General features: G+C 36.0%; 1 protein-coding gene across 8 annotated transcripts in view; it reads right to left on the minus strand.

The window, feature by feature from the left end:
- Positions 1–17909, minus strand: part of KATNAL1 (katanin catalytic subunit A1 like 1) — a 97842-nt gene that overhangs the window by 68091 nt on the left and 11842 nt on the right. For all 8 annotated transcript variants that reach the window (XR_011506843.1, XM_044777345.2, XM_070520462.1 and 5 more), the window contains exons 2-3: positions 3271–3446; positions 989–1149 (exon numbers count right to left, since the gene is read on the minus strand). Coding sequence is in view for 7 of the 8 variants with exons in the window: in XM_044777345.2 (XP_044633280.1) it covers positions 989–1149; positions 3271–3432 (323 nt within the window). In the remaining variant the exon portion in view is untranslated. The remainder of the gene's footprint in view (positions 1–988; positions 1150–3270; positions 3447–17909) is intronic.

The raw sequence follows: 17909 nt of genomic DNA on the forward strand, positions 1-17909 counted from the left end.
GTTTTGTTTTGTTTTGTTTTGTTTTAAAGATTTTTTATTTTTTTCCTTTTTCTCCCCAAAGCCGCCAAGTACATAGTCATATATTCTTCGTTGTGGGTCCTTCTAGTTGTGGCATGTGGGATGCTGCCTCAGCGTGGTTTGATGAGCAGTGCCATGTACGCGCCCAGGACTTGAACCAACAAAACACTGGGCCGCCTGCAGCGGAGCGCGTGAACTTAACCACTCGGCCACGGGGCCAGCCCCATTATTACTCGTTTTGAGTAAATAAAATCATGGTTCTTTCCCTTACAAAGCTCCTAATCTTGTGAAGAGACAAAGAAATGCAATATGATAACTGCTATGAACAAACCGTTAATGCCTGGGCAAATTGAAAAAGACTACAGAGAGGAAATACAGTGGGGCTAAGACTTGAAGAATGAATACGAGCTGCTTAGATGGGGATTATGGATAGTCCTTGAAGAAGGAACAGACTGCAAAGACAAGATGACAGGAAAGAACAAGAAGAGGGAGGTTTAATGTAGATAATGCATAGGAGATAAACTTAGATCCTTACCTGCCACTCTAGGGAATCTGATCTTTAACCTTTAAAGAATGGTAAGGTTCCTTCTACACTAGGACTCTGGAAACTGGCCGTAGGCTCAACCAGATGAATCCAATTTGTCCACCATTGCATCTAAAGTTGTTAGAGTCTTTTAAAGCAAAAAAGCCATCCAAGTTTTGATGCTGATGTTATAAATCTAAAAGAACTCACTTAACTGATAAATTTTATGACTACAAGATTTCTACTGTTATGATTACAGTAGTAAAACATTCTAAAAGCAAGATATATGACAAGTGATTTACTTCTGTTCCTTATCAAATAAATCTACACGCCCGCCCCCCAACCAAAATACTTTTTAATACTTTGTTCAAATAAAGCTTCACCCTCTTCACTCTGAATATCAATTAATTACAGAAGTACCTAAAGAGAACATAAAGTCCCACCCACCTGTGTTCTGCAGGTACAGGGGGCGGCCAAACAGCGGGATCTCTAAACGGTTCATCTTGAGAAGACACAGGGAAATCTGGGGGCTTGTCAATTTTAAAACTCTCCAAAGTGCTGACAATACTTTTAACTTGTTCATATTCTTCCAATAATTCCTGCCGAACCTTAAAAAAATAACCTTTATGCTAGAAACTGTTTAAAGTTTATATAAACTGCAAATAATAAATTGCCATAGAGTGCAAGTTTTCTTTATGTCACTTAAAGTATGCAAAATGAGTCATTAAAACACAGCCAGAAAACAAAGAACTACTTAAACTAAGATAGGAAGGTGGGAATCGGTTTGAAAAAAGACATAATTACATACCTTTTTGTAGGAAAAGTAGTTATTTATCTTTCATAATGGAACTCTATTTCCACCAAAGAATGTGATAACCATTAATACCATTTAAAAAAAGCAACTAAGTCAGCAAAAAGTTAATCATTCCCAGAAATCTATAATGTTATGCTAAACACTTTTAATATATTTATAAATACCTTCCAAACAATTATCAGCTAAAATTTTCACCAGCATTTTCTACCCCCAATATCACTATGTAATGCCGCCGTGAGTATCTGAAAGCCTGAAGTGGTACAATACTTCAGTTCATTCTACATGAGTTCATTCCACATATTCATACCATGGCAATGGGTATGAATTACCCACCTCCTATTTTTATTTAAATTCTCCTCCACCTAAAATCTGAATTCTTTTGCACTTGTTTAAATTCTTTCAAGTTCTGGGTAAAATTTATTTTGAGCTCAAAGGCAAGATTCTTCCTATATTTACAAAACTTCGCTGAGCACCTACTAGGTGGAAATTCTTGTTTACCCAAACTAGTTTTCAAAGGCAAACAGATAATAGATTGAAAACTACATTTACAAATTCATTTTAACAATTCTGATTTTTTTAACCAGAAAGCAGAGTTTACTGTAAAGCAGAGCATAAGAAACTCTCCCTTAACTTTATCTTGATTAATATATAGAAAGGAACATATAGGAGTTGTAGAACCAAAGAAAAATCTAGGTAAAATTCAACTGTTAATATATGCAATTATATGCTCTACTTGGAGAAACGAAACTTCAGAACCTAATGAAAAGAAATATAGTAGAAATATCTCAATAGAAATGGTCACTAAGACAATTAAGAACATGTCAAAAACATTTCCATGCTACATTAATAAACAACTCTTGCCTCTGGCTAGTACGCAGAATACAAGAATACAACTAAAAATTTCAACTTCAGTTACAGCAAGTATATTCTTCTCACTCAACATAATTTGGTAACACTTAAGTCGGAAAATAAGCCAAATTTACCCTGAAAACTTAGTCAAACATCAATTTCTGACTAACGAAGAAATTAGAAGAAACACTTGAAAGGCATTACTACATAAAATGGAAACTTCAAAGAAATGCCTGACTTTGTACTTTTAATTTTAAAAGGATTTTAAGTTTTAAGAATAAGTGGGGAAATACAATTCAACTTTTTATTAACTGTCCTATTATATAATCAAGTTGTATAGTCAAGAGACATAACAAATACATTAGTGTTTTTTATTAGATTACTGACTTCTTTGTATGTAAGGAGTCTTTCAAAAGAAGAGGAAACTTTCTGAAAAAGAAAAAGGTCAAAATACACGTTAAAATTCTGAAATGGGTCAAAATACATGTAAAAATGAAAGGAGAAAGGGTGAATAGAAATACCTGATTTCAAAAATTTGTAATCACACACAATCAGACAACTGATCATGAAAATTAAAAAAAAACATTAAAAGTAGATTCAACTAGGGGCTGGCCCCGTGGTCGAGTGGTTAAGTTCGCGCGCTCCGCTGCAGGCGGCCCAGTGTTTCGTTGGTTCGAATCCTGGGCGCGGACATGGCACTGCTCATCAGACCACGCTGAGGCAGTGTCCCACATGCCACAACTAGAAGGACCCACAACGAAATATACAACTATGTACCAGGGGGCTTTGGGGAGAAAAAGGAGAAAAATAAAATCTTTAAAAAAAAAAAAGTAGATTCAATTAGAATTAAATATCTTTGAAATATGTCTGATGAAATACATTATCAAAAATATATAAAATATTAACTGGGCAAGACAAAAAATTATTCAGAGGACATTTTAAATATATTTCAGTAATCAGAAAATTAAGAAGTATTTACAAAATCTCAAACTAACTTTCCAACTCTAATCTTTCAAGCGTAATAGACTACCGCCCTCACTCACTGAACACGTCGATGTGGCCTCACCTGCTGCCATTTGCCTTTGACAGCCGGGTCTCTGACTGACTGGCAGTGCCTCTGAATCTGCTGTATCACTCCCTGATAATACACCATTGATGAGTCATAATTTCCAAGAAGTGCATATTCTCTTCCTTTCTTTGCATTGTCACAAATCTCAGCCAAATTCATCTTCTTTCAGAGACCTAAACATAAAACATAAGGACTTGTTATTAAGTTTTCAGCACCGACTTTAAAACATTTTTTATTATTCTTTAAAATATCTGCTTAAAACTACTTTGGAAGTCAAAGTGGTTCTCTCAGTCTTTGAGGTTATCCGAACGCATCTTATAATACTGAACAAAGTTTCTAATTTTGGAAGTGCAAAAGAGATCACAAAAGAACACCCAAGGGGATAAAGGAGAGAAATCACGCAGCTCTGAACTACTGATTTATGTTACAGGTACCTAAATTGGACACTAGTTTTCCAGCCTCATTTATAATTACACAAGCTGCAATAACAGTAATGACGAACTTGCTTTATTTTATTCAATTTATTCTTGACAATCCTGAAATAAATATATGAATAACATATTTTCCACTGATGTCAATTAAAACTGCAGAAATTACTTCTCATTAAAATTTTTTGGCCCCAAGAACAAAAAGAATCTTACTTAAGGAATAGATTTTAAAGGAACAGCCTATAGTTGTCTGTCCATCATTTATATACATTTAATTGTCCCATATAACTTAAATCTAAGCAAATACCTCTGAATTAAACTACCGGAGCCCTTTTGGCTCCTCAACTCGTAATCTTCTACGCTCCTGTTCTTCTCTCTGACTTTTTGTCTGTGCAAATAACTATCATTCATCTTTTCCCTTCTAGAGGTGATAGGAAGGTATCACGAGAACCCCTGGTTTCCACCAAGGCCCTCCAGCCCAGTAATTCTGGCTTTTCTTCCAGGCTTCCCAAAAGTCTCCCAGAATCATCCAAGGCTTCTATGCAAAGACACTTGCCACCCAAGACTACAAAGAGTAGGAAGTCCAGAGATACAGAAGAATGACATCCTAGGAAAGAGTCCAAATTGCCCTACTCATTTCCTGGAACAATAAGCCAATGAATACACTTAGTAGAGAAAATCAAAACATTTCTCCATGCCTTCCTGAGGGAATTAAATTATGGTGTGGGTAGCTTGGCTATTTCTCTCTGCCTCTTATCTATTCTTGAGGGGCAAAAAACTCTTACTCAAAATTAACCACATCTAGTTCTAGGCATTTCAACTGACTCCAGCACATCCTTGAGAGCTGTTTGCTTTTTGTATTTTGGCATATTATTTGCCCCTTCCCCCAGCATAGGTTCCCTGAAGGCAGCATCTATGTTGCTTAAGAATCACACTGCAGCAAATAGTATACTACTTTCACAAAGTAAGATATTTCAGCATAGAGTAGATCTACCCACAGACTACAGGAAGACCACTGAAAGCCTCTTCTTCAAATTAGAACACGAACACAAAGCAGTAAGGTCTTATTACAATGAATAAGCTGCAATTAACAAATCCAGCAGAAACAAAACTGTTCCATATATTATTTTCTTTTAAAATTACTGTGAGACAAAACCCTTAATTCTGCTAATAAGTGCAGGTACACAACTATGCAGAATAAAAATATCTTGATGTAGGGGCTGGCCCCGTGGCCAAGTGGTTAAGTTTGCGCGCTCCGCTGCAGGCGGCCCAGTGTTTTGTTGGTTCGAATCCTGGGCGCGGACATGACACTGCTCATCAAACCACGCTGAGGCGGCATCCCACATACCACAACTAGAAGGACCCACAACGAAGAATATACAACTATGTACCGGGGGGGGCTTTGGGGAGAAAAAGGAAAAAATAAAATCTTTAAAAAAAAAAAAAAAAAATCTTGATGTAAAGCAGGGGTCAGCAAACTTTTTCTGCAAAGGGCCAGACAGTAAATATTTTAGGCTTTGAAGGCCAACAGGCAAAACTGAGGATTTTATGTAAGTACTTATATAACAAGAAAAAAATTTCCACAATTTTTATTGATGAAATTCAAAATATTATAATAATAATAGCTGAGAACAACTTTTTGTAAAAACAGGTCTACTAAAGGGAATGGAACTCTATGAGGGGATAGTATTTCACTTAGTCTTCTCTATCATCCAAACCAATTGCAAACGTTCATATGTTAATGCTGCTTTTTAATAAGATTTTATGTATTTCATGTCTGAAAATGTAATTGTACCCAGACAGGTACTGTAACATATTGCTATCAAATCTCAAGCAAATGATTTCAATTCAGCATATCCATTGTTTGGAGGGCACTTAAGGAATTTATTCTCCTCTTGACATTTGTCTCTGAGCATGTCCTTACACTGCAGATTAATCACTTCCAACTGAAGGCTGGGTGGAAGCGCCTCAACTGCAGAGTTAAATGGAGTTTGTAATATGGAAATTTCCTTTGTACTTGCATCAAAGTCTGAAAAACGCTGCTGAAACTGTAGTTTGAGCTCAGAAAATAAATCTATTGTAAATCTGGGTAGGAATGGAGATCTCGCTTCTTTGCTTTAACTTTTGACAACATGGAAAGCTACACAAAACAGTTCCATATAACTTGTGACTCAAACATTAGTTGGCATCAAAATAACTTTTAGTTTTGCATATAAGCACTGTTTTGTTTTGTAATTTTATGTTGAAGTCATTAAGAAACATTAGCAAGTCTGCGGCAAAAACTGACTGCCAAAGCCATGCAGTGTTCAATAAAACTACCTGAGAGCAGTTCCTCTCATTCAGAAAAATTTCAAATCAGCGCTAAGCTCAAAAGATTGCAATATAACTTTACCACTACAAAGCCACTGAACTGTGGTGTGGTAGAGCAAGTCAGGCTACTCAGCTTCTATTTCTGACAAAAATTCATGGAACTGACGTGGAATGACAATGTCCACAACAGCAACATTCTTGAGTCCTGAGGCACTCCTGGTTCCATATCACATGATAGATTCAAATTCCTCTGCAAAATACCTCCTGAATAACCTGAATATACCAAAATACCTGAATGAATAACCATAGACATTAACCACCCACATTTTCACAGCTTTGTAAATTTGTTCACCTAAGCCTTTTTCTGTTCTAAACACATTTTTACCACCATCAGTTGTAACACATCTTAGCAGATTCTACTTTAGGTTGTAAAGAATTAGTGTTTTCTCAACTTTTTGTAAATATTCTGGTCTGTAATTATTCCACGAACACTTTTCATTAAAACTAATTCTCCAGTAACTTCAAACTCAGCATTGACTTCTCAATTAACAACAAGTGAGTTGCACTGGTAACATTTCTCAATTCATCAAGAGCCCAGCAAAACCACTCAAAATCATTTGCCTTGTTTTTGGATTATTCCATTGATTATTGATGTTCTCAATTCTCCCATCAACTGTTCTTGCCAAAAAGCTAATAGTCTTAACAAGACTATAAGATTATTTTCTCCAGACACATTTCTTTGGCTGCTACAATCAAACAAGATTTAGTAAAGTTACCATCAGTAAATGACTCCTTTGTTTAGCTAACAAATGAGACACTCATAAACGTATTCTGAGTGCAACCTGATTTTCGTTTTTTAATTTTGTGAAGAAATTTTGCTGTGGTAAGACACTCCTTAAGTTTTCTAATTTTTCTGACCATTGTTTTCTTGTGTATAGAGACTACTGTGAGGAACGATTAGTCTGGCAATGTCAGTATATACTGTATTTCTTTAGCACAGCTATGGTGCCATTGCATAATAATCACAATGCTTTGTCACCTAACTCAATAATCCACATTCCACTGTGCCTTAAAAGTATAACATGTCAAGTCCATTTTTCTTATCTGTTCTTGTTTTGACATGATGGGTATGTGCTGATAATAAATAACTAAAGCAAAATCTCTCAGTACAGTGATATGCATGGTGCTTGAAGCACTGTGATTAGAGCCCACCAAGCAGCAGTGCGAAGCACTGAGAACAACACAAGTGTCTGTCACAACCACTCGACTCTGCCACTCTAGCAAAAGACAGCCACAGACAATATGTAAACAAATGAGTGTGGCTGTGTTCCAATAAGACTTTACTTATCCACACTGACATCTGAATTTCATTTAATTTCCACATTTCACAAAACAGTATTCTTCTGACTTTTTTAACCACTAAAAAAATGCAAAACCATTCTCTGTTCGTGGGCCATTCAAAAACAAGTGGCAGGCTGGATTTGGCCCCCAGATTGTAGTTTGCTGACTCCTGCTTTCAGCTTCCAGCTTGAGAATCTAGAAAAATAAAAGCAAACTAAACCCAAAAGAAGAAGAAGGAAGAATACAGTAAAGTTAAATGTGGAAATCATAAAATAGAAACAGAAAAACAAAAGAAAATTTCAATGTAGCCAAAAGATGGTTCTTCGGAAAGATCATTACAATGGATAAACCTGTATTAACATTGACCAGGAGAGGGAGAGAGAAAACACAAATTTCTAAAATCAGAACTGAAGGAGGGGATGGCTATCGCTACAAACTTTAGAAATACTAAAAGGCAAAAGAGGGCTTAATGAAATGGACAAATTCTGTGAAGGTCAAACACACCAAAGCTTACTCAAGAAGAAATAGAGTAATTAATCTGAATAGTCCTATATCAATCAACGAAATTCAATTTGTAATTTAAAATCTTCCCCACATACACAAAAAAACCCTCCAGATCCAAATGACTTCAACTGAATTCTCCCAAGCATTTAAGGGAAAAATAAAACTAATTCTAAACAAATTCTCTAAGAAAAAAGAAAAGTCGGAAAAACTTCCAACTCATATTTTAAGGCCAGCATTACTCTGATACCAAAACCAGACATTTAAAAAAAAGAAATTTACATACCAATATCCCTCAGGAATGCAAAGCCAAAAATCTTTAAATTTTAGCTAATCAAATCCAGGAATATATAAAAAAGATAATGCATTATGACCAAGTGGGGTTAATACGAAAACTTCAACGTAGTTTATACTAAAAAACCAATCAATATGATTTCAAGAAACTAGAAATGAAACATATGATCATCTCAATAGATGCAGAAAAAGCATATGACAAAATTCAACACCATTCACAATAAAAAACTCTTAGCAAACTAAGAAGAGAATTTCCTCAACCTAGTAAAGAGCATCTACGAAACACCTACAGCTGACATCAGATTTACTGTGAAAGACTGAATGCTCTCTCCCAAGATCAAGAAAGAACGAGGCCAGTATACTTGCTCTCACCCCTTCTATTCAATATTAGAACTACAGGTCTTAACTAGTGCAATAAGCCAAGAAAAAAATTAAAAGCACACAGACTGGAAAAGAAGAAGTAAAATTGCTTTTATTCACATACAACATGATTCTTAATGGAAAAAAATCCTAGGAAATCTACTATAGTTACTAAAACTAATAAGTGAGTTTTGTAGGGTCGTAGCATACAAAGCCAATATACAAAAATCAATTGTATTTTTACATACTAACAATAAATAATTGAAAATTAAAATCATTCAAAAATATTAAATACTCAGATAAACTTAACAAAATATGCGCAAGATCTGAACACTAAAAACTACGAAAAACTGCTAAGAAAAATTAAAGATGACCTAAATTAATTGATACAATATATGTGTGTGTGTGCAGCATGTTTATGAATTCAAACACTCAATATGGGTAAGATGTCAACTCTCTTGAAAGTGATCCAGAGTTAATCTGATCCCAATCAAAATCTCAGCATCTTTTCTTGTAAAAATTGACAAGTTGATTCTAACACTTATAGTGAAACACAAAGGACACAGAATGGCCACAACAGTTTCAAAAAAAGAGTAAAGTAGGACAAGTAGGACAACACACAATGGGCCAGTTGACACCTGCAGATGGTATAGGCTGCATTACAGGAGAGGAACCCTAAGTTTAGGAAACCCAAGTCTATTATACTGAACAGTATGCATGCCTACTCTTTGTTCCAAAGGAAGATACTCTCTCTTTCTTCTAGGGCTCTATGCAAGCCTAACCTGTGCTCTGGAGGAAGACACTATTATCTCCCTTCCAAGGCTGTTCAACTTGGTATCTCCTTTCATCCTGGAGAGCCGTGTGCCTCTTCTATGTTGAATCCTTTTTTGTCTATCATGCCTTTCTCTTTCTTGGTTTACTCCTTTACCTTTATGAAGCACATTTTCCCTAGATGGGAGGTAAAATTTTTGAGACTGAATATGTCCAAAAATGCCTTTATTTATCCCTCAAACTTCAGTGATAGTTTGGCTGGCTATTGAATCCTAGTTTGGAAATAATTTTCCTTCAGAATTCTGAAGGCATTGCTCTATTACCTTCTAGGTTTCAATATTAAGAAGACTGAAGTCATTCAAATTCCTGATCCTTTATATGTCATCTTTTTTTTCCCCTTGCTGCAAGCTTGTAGGATCTTCTCTTTTTTTTAAAAGATTGGCACCTGAGCTAACAACTCTTGCCAATTTTCTTTTCTTTTTTTTTTTGCTTTTTATCCCCAAATCCCCACAGAACATAGTAGTATATTTTAGTTGTGGGTCCTTCTAGTCGTGGCATGTGGGATGCCACCTCAGCATGGCCTGATGAGCAGTGCCATATCTGCGACCAGGATCCTAACCACTGAAACCCTGGGCCGCCGAAGCGGAGCGCGTGAACTCAACCACTGGGCCACAGGGCCGGCCCTGGATCTTCTCATTGACAAAAGCTTTCTAAAACTGTTGATGATGTGCTTTGAAATGGGTCTATTTGGGACTCTTTCAATCTAGACATTAATGTCTTTCAATTTTAGGAAAATTTCTGAATTGTTTCATTGATGATTTCTTTCCATTTTTTCTGTTCTCTTTGGAACACCTTTCATTCAGATATTGGACTTCCTAGATTGGTCCTCTAATTTTCTTATCTCTTCTCTCCTATTTTCCATCTCTTTGTCCTTTAGCTCTACTTTCTTTGAGATTTTCTCAACTTTATATTCTAATCCTTCCCTACAGTATTTTTTTCTTTTGTAGTCTATTACTGAATTTATAACTCTATATAGAGTACACAAGTTTTAAGTGTACAGCTCAACGAATTTTAACATTGGGTACACCCAGGTAACACCCACATCAAGATACAGAACATTTCCACACCCTAGAAGGATCCTTCATGTCCCCTCATAGTTACTACTTCTCCTCAAGGGCAATTATTATTCAGACTTCTATTACTATCAATGAGTTTTATCCACTTTTTTTAAATAATCTTTACTGAGGTGTAATTCTTATACAATGAAATTCACTAATTTTAAGTGTACAATTTGATTTCTGTTGAAAAACATATACAACTGCATATTCACCACAATCAACGGATAGAATATCCCCATCACCCCAGAAAATTCCTTCTTGCCACTTTGCAGTCAATCCCTATTCCCACTGCGCATTATTCTGTTCATTAACCACCATGGTTTTGTCTTTTCTAGAATGTGACATAAACAGAATCATACAGTATGCATTCTGGTGTTTGATTTCTTTCATTTAGAATAATGCTTTTGAGATTCCACCATTTTGTTGCATGTATCAGCAATTCAATGATTTTTATTACTGAATAGTATCTCAGTAGCATACTAAAATTTGTTTGATAATTCACCAGTTCTCCACAAGGCACTTCACAGAAACAAACACAAAGGTACAGGATATATCCTTGATCCAGACCTTACAGTATTTCCACTGAGGTTACACCCAAAATTTCAAGATACAAAAAATACATCCACCATGACAGTGAAATGATACAACATATAGCAGAATTAATGCTATTATCTAAAGCACTTGAAAATCTATTTATTACTGTAAAAAAATAAGTATATTTAAAAACATAGGGACATTTACAAAATGAATAGGCAGATATAAAAAAGAATCAAACAGAATTTCTAGCATTAAAAAATATAGTCACTGGGGGCTGGCCCAGTGGCCGAGTGGTTAAGTTCGCGCACTCTGCTGCAGGCGGCCCAGCGTTTCGTCGGTTCGAATCCTGGGCGTGGACATGGCACTGTTCATCAAACCACACTGAGGCAGCATCCCACATGCCACAACTAGAAGGGGCCACAACTAAAAATACACAACTATGTACCAGGGGACTTTGGGAAGAAAAAAGGAAAAAATAAAATCTTAAAAAAAAAAAAAAAAAATATATATATATATATATATATATATAGTCACTGAAATTAAGAATGCAATGGACTGAGGAAATAGCATTGTAGACATAGACGTAAGGAGAATCAACAAACCAGAAGACAGAGCTACAGAAATTGCCCAGAAGGCAGCATATAAAGATAGAATAAGTAAACCAAGAGAAGAAATACAAAATGGAGAGATGGTCCACCCTAAGTCTATTATGAATTCCAGAAGGAAAAAAGGAGAGGCAATATCCAAGCATACAATGGCTAAGAAATTTCCAAAATCTATAGAAGACAATAACTCTGTTTCAAACTAAATAAAAATAAGTTCACACCTAGAAACAACATAGTAAAACTGAAGAACACTAAAAGCAATAGAGAGAAATGATACATTGTCTGCAAAGGAAAGATAATATACTGACAGCTAACTTTTCAAAAGGAGCACTGGAAGCCTGGAGACAGTGGAATATCATCTTCCAAGTGCTAAGGGGGGTTGAGTGGGGAGGGAGATTGCCAACCCAGAATTATATCCCAAACTAAATCATTCACGTGTGAAGGCAATATAAAAACTTCAGAAAGAAAAACGTGGGTATGAATCCAGGCACCACAAATTTCTAGTTGTGACCTCAGGCAGATCATGTAATTTCTCTACGTCTCAGTTCTACGTCTATAAAACAGAGAAAATAATATTTATCATCATAAGCTTATTCCAAAAATTAAATGCGATGTTAGCATCACTCCTAGTATATAATAACAATTGAATCAATGTAAGCTATTATTTTTACTCCACACTCAACATTAATATAGAGGTTTGGAGCAGCTAATTTCTCCTCAATAATCACAAGAAATCAACTGATCCAGTTTTCATTATAAATTCCTAGAAGCTATACCATGATTGTAATTACTTTTAACTACAATCTTGAAATATACAGGTTTTTAAAAAATCCCTTTAATACAAATTAAAAGTTTCTAGGACTTTTAAAAGGTCAGGTTACATCTACAGAAAGCAAGATAGATTTTAGCAATGACTAATACTTGACAATACTTCCCTTGAGTTTATTACATATTCAAAAATGAATTCAGCATCTTCTTGCAATACTTATTACTAAACTAATCCAGTAAGGTCATCTTATACAAAATGATCCAAGTAATATCTTCAAGGAGAGTTCTTAGCTCAGAATTAAAGAAGAGATCAGTTCAAGTTCCTGCTCAGACCAAGAAGGAGGAATACTGGTTCATTTGGTCCTAGATAATTATGACTTGTCTCTTCCATGACTCAGATCTAACTAAACATAACAAATAAAGCCTGGTTCCAACCTCTTTCTCCAGCTACATTTCCAACCACACTCTTCTCTCCTTTAAATTCACCATTCTCCCACACACACATGCACCACAAACACACATGCACGCATACAAACAGCCTTCTCTCCCAACATACTTGGATTTTTATCTCACACCGAGACTAAGATATATATTTGGGAAAACTAGAAACTAGCTTATATCCTGAACCCAAAACTGCTTAGGACGTAACCAAGAATTCTTTTTTAAAAATAATTTTAAAATCATAATATTTATAATTCTTCTGTCTCTACAGCAATGGTTTTTAAATAGGGAAGAAAACATTTTCTCAAACTAATTTTTTATGTGAGTGACATGTATCTACTTTAGTTATAATACATATGGGGCTTAAAAAAATTTCTGCTTTAAACTGTTTTCATTCTCTCACTTCCATATTTCTCTCATATTCCCCCTTTTCCTTCTAGGAGTTGTAAACTCCTGAAAGCAGACGTTCATTTTAGAAACACTGAAGCTCAGGGTAAATCTTCCTTGAGCAAAAAGAGGAAGATTGGCTATAACAATGTGAATAAAGTAATACTAGTTAGTGATAGCATAACAACAAATTAAGTTTGATTTTCAGCATTTTCTAACACACTGATTTCTACCAACATCCAGGCTCTATATATTTAAAAAAATTCTTTATCCAAATCACCAAAGTCCAGTTTATTTCATGCAATGACTGCTATAAACACATGCCATCAGGGGCCAGCGCCATGGCATAGTGGTTAAGCATGCACGCTCCACTTCAGCTGATTGGGGTTTGTGGGTTCAGATCCTGGGTGCAGACCTCTACACCGCCTGTCAACCATGCTGTGGCCGCGTCCACACACAAAAAAGAAGAAGATTGACACAGATGATAGCTCAGGAACAATCTTCTTCAAGCAAAAAAAGAGGAAGATTGGCAACAGATGTTAGCTCAGGGCCAATCTTTCTCACCAAAAAAACGAAGAAAACACACACATAACCACAACTTCTCAAATTATTGCATCTTCAAGTATGTTTTAATAGCAAGAAATTAACCTACTATGTGAGTACCAGTCACCAAAATAGTTAACTCTGAAAGTCACAATACCTCCCATCTCTTTATGTTGGGTTATATTCTCAAGGACTGCAGCTTGCCATCAACAATGAAGAATATATGACTTAATCACAAACCCAGGGATAAGAGAATACCTGTAGCAATGAAGCCTTTTCACTTGTTTCCCCACCTGAGCTCACATCTCAAATACTTGAAAAAGAGAAAAATAACTGTCCATGCAACATAAAAGAATCTAGATAGATAATTCTAAGGTTTACATGTTTCTCAGAAGTAACCATCACAATAATTCCTGCCCACGTACTAGATTCCACAGGTATCTGTTTTTTAAGATTTTGGTTTTTTTCCTTTTTCTCCCCAAAGTCCCCCAGTACAAAGTCGTGTATCTTTAGTTGTGGGTCCTTCTAGTTGTGGCATGTGGGATGCTGCCTCAGCATGGCCTGATGAGCAGTGCCATGTCTGCGCCCAGGATTCGAACTGGCGAAACCCTGGGCCTCCGAAGCAGAGCATGAGAACTTAACCACTCGGCCACAGGGCCGGCCCCTCCACGGCATCTTTAAAACACTACAAAAGACAGAAAATGTTTATCATCTGCCACTCTGTCTCAAGATGGCAACTTAAACTACAAATTTTATCCTAAGTGCATAAATACCCTTTTAGCACAAAAATAATAGTAACAATATTTACCAAATGCTTACTCCACATCAGGCAATGTAATAAAAATGGCTTTCTAGTCATTAGCTTATTTAATCCTCACCATCCTACTAAACAAAAATGGTTAACTCCATTTAATAGAAGAAAAGACTGAGGCTTCAGAGACTTTAAACTTGCCCAGAGGCTGGATTTCCACCCAGATGTGTCTAAATCAGAGCCTGCACTCTTGGCTTCTTATACTCTGCTGCCTCAAACTCCTTTAAAATCCATCTACCCCTTCAAAGTTATACAACTAATCCAAAAATAAAAACAAAATGCTAATTAGTAGAGATGAAACAAAAAATGTATTTTCTTCCAGTTGCCTATGTAACTAAATACCATCATTCCTTAATTTCATGGTGTTTTGAGGATATAACATAAAATCTTTCAAAACCCTGTCTTCTTCGTATTACCTGAACAAGTAGTCTTTAAACAAGTAATTTTACCATATTCACTCACTCATACATTCATCATCCAATCTACACCATTTAGTAAACATCTATCCCATCTAGCAAATACCTATGTATACGTAAGGCCATGTGGAGTTACCAACATAGTCCTTTTTTTTTTGTTTTTGCCAAGGAAGATTCACTCTGAGCTAACATCTGTACCAATCTTCCTCTACTTTGTATGTGGGTCGCTACTACAGCATGGCCACCAGCAAGTGGTATAAGTCCACACCCTGGAACCAAAGCTGGGCCATGACGTGGAGCACACTGAACTTAACCACTAGGCCCCAGAGTCAGCCCCCAACATAATTCTTGACTTCAAAGAATATATAATAAAGCAGAGGAAATAAGAAGAGTATAAAAATATCTACATTCACACCAGGAAGTATGTGTTAAATACCACTTTCATCCATATTCTCCCATAAGTAGATGAGAAAAATAAAACGGAACCTACTGATTCCCTCTTATTCATTTCCTCCTTCTACCTCCTAATTGCCAAGAAAACTGAAAAGAAAGGAAAATCATCAGAAAGGAAAGGATACTGAAGGATAAAGACACTCACGGAGACAGAGGCATAAAAGACAATAAAAGGGCCCAGCCTGGTGACACAGCAGTTAAGTTCGTGCACTCCGCTTCGGCAGCCCAGGGTTCGCTAGTTTTGGCGTCCCACATATAAAGTAAAGGAAGAGGGGCATGGATGTTAGCTCAGGGCCAATGTTTCTTAGCAAAAAGAAGAGGACCGGTGGTAGATGTTACCTCAGGGCTAATCTTCCTCACAAAAGAAAAAAAGAATAAAGAAAGAGGACATCGAAATACAACAAATGAAGTTATATTACTTGTCCCTCAAACATGTGAAAGTTAGAAAGGTTAGAAATAAAATAGATTATGTTCTTTGGAGACTATCTCCTTAAGAACCACAAGAGTGAGTACACCACAATTAAATATCTACTGAGCATTGACTAGACAGCAAGCTCCTCTGAGAGAGGGGCCAGATCTTATTCGTGTGTTGTCAGGTCTGATGCAACATTTGACAAAGAGGCACACAATGTTTCTTGAACTGAAATGCCAGGCACATGTGCTTGATAAAGATCCATGTAATTTTCATTCTAAAGAGTTTAAGAATAGCTTGGGAAGTAAATGCAATTAGTGGTCAGTACCTAAGCACAAAACACAAAACAATACAGACATGCTTATAAACTATAAAAGTGTCTATAAAAAAAACTTCACATCAAAAGAATATTAGAAAGAACAAAAATTTGAAATTAAGCTCACTTTGTAATAGGTTGCTTAATAGGAGTTTTTGATCAACAATTACGAATAGACAGTTACTAATTTAGAATTACAAAGTTAGGAAGAGACTTAAAAGGTCGCTCATGTCATCTCCATACCTTCACAGAGGACCACAATCAAGCCTTCCCTAGCAAAGGGAACATATTCAAAGACATCTAGTGGAGATTAAACAACCGGCTTTGGAAAACGACTCCATTTGTTAACTCCTCTCACAATCTATGCCTTAAACTCACCTAGCAAATGCCTGTATGTACCAGACTTTCACTGGGCATTCTAAGGTACACTTTCACTAGGTCTACCATACATAAGTATAGTTATCTAGGAGAGAAAATGTTTAAAATAATGCTGAGTACATTAAAATATACACATATTTTCACTTATAAACAGATGCTTAAATATTAGTGAAATCATAATATAAATTAGTCTAGAAATGAGATATAGTCAGAGAATAGAAGAATTCTACAGCTACTGGGATCTCAAATCATGTAGTGGAACTTTCTGTGTCTTTGAAGATGAAACCGAGGCAAAGATGTTGTTACTATTAATAGTCCATATAATAACATTTTATAGCATTTGACACCTCATTTAAAAGAATAATTGATGAATCCTTTTACAGATCAAATCATCATTTTGTAATGTAACTACTACCTAATCTACCTGCTTAATATGGTCAGGTAAAGTCACAGAACATGGTCTTCTGTCAAACAGACTGACAATCCTGTCACATTGTCGGTAAGGATGGAGAAGGGGAAGAGAAAGGCCTTCAGTTATTGAGCACTTAGGATTTACCTCCATCAAACTGTCTAATCTTCCCAACAATCCTATAAAATAGATAGCATTAACATCTTTTTGAGTAAGGGTACAGGTTTGTAAACTTGCCCATCATCACATAGAAAATAAGTTGTAGTTCTAGAATTGGACCGCAGATTTATCTGACCCCTTCCACTATATCACATTCAGCAAACGATCTTTGGAGAGATGTTCTCTATAAAAGAATACCACTGTACATGTTGAAAAAATAAAGTATTGATCCAAAATATCTGTAAGGGCCTTTCTAGTTTTACTGTGATATTTACACAAAAGAGACAATAATTATCAGTTAAATGAATAAATTTAAAGTTGTTGAGGAATGGTGTAATCATAAGGTCTTGGCCTGGATCCCCGTCTCTTCAGTAACACCCTAGGCTTTTAGTTTCCTCAATATTTTAAGCTCGTCCTTAGTAAATCAATCGAAATTTAAGGGGGAAAAAAATCTCACAACCTCTTGTTTTACCGTCATTGAAAATTACTGAATTCTAATCTTGGCTCAGTGAAACAATTCTTTCTTGTTCTAGCTCAGTTTCCTTTCTACCACTCTCCTTTCCCAACCCCAATCTCTTCTCTCATGAGTTGACTTTTATTCCTATCTACCTCTTAGAGGCCATAAGCGTTGAACTCTCTCACCTTTTACCACCCAACTTATAAGTGTCTATTCTCACTTCCTTTCTTCCTTTTTCAGTGTTCTCTCTTCACCTATCAACACTAGCACACTGCCTAGGCACACAGCTAGCACTTAGGTGATGCTTATAAAATGTAACAAATTAATTCTAGACTACTTCTTTCACCCTGCTCATCCCATCCTTTCCTACATTTTCAAGGACCTCTGTAAATTCTCTCCTCTCTCTCCATCTCCTACATCT

Source organism: Equus asinus, chromosome 11 (genome assembly GCF_041296235.1).
Source record: "Equus asinus isolate D_3611 breed Donkey chromosome 11, EquAss-T2T_v2, whole genome shotgun sequence".
NCBI classification, from domain to species: Eukaryota; Metazoa; Chordata; class Mammalia; order Perissodactyla; family Equidae; genus Equus; species Equus asinus.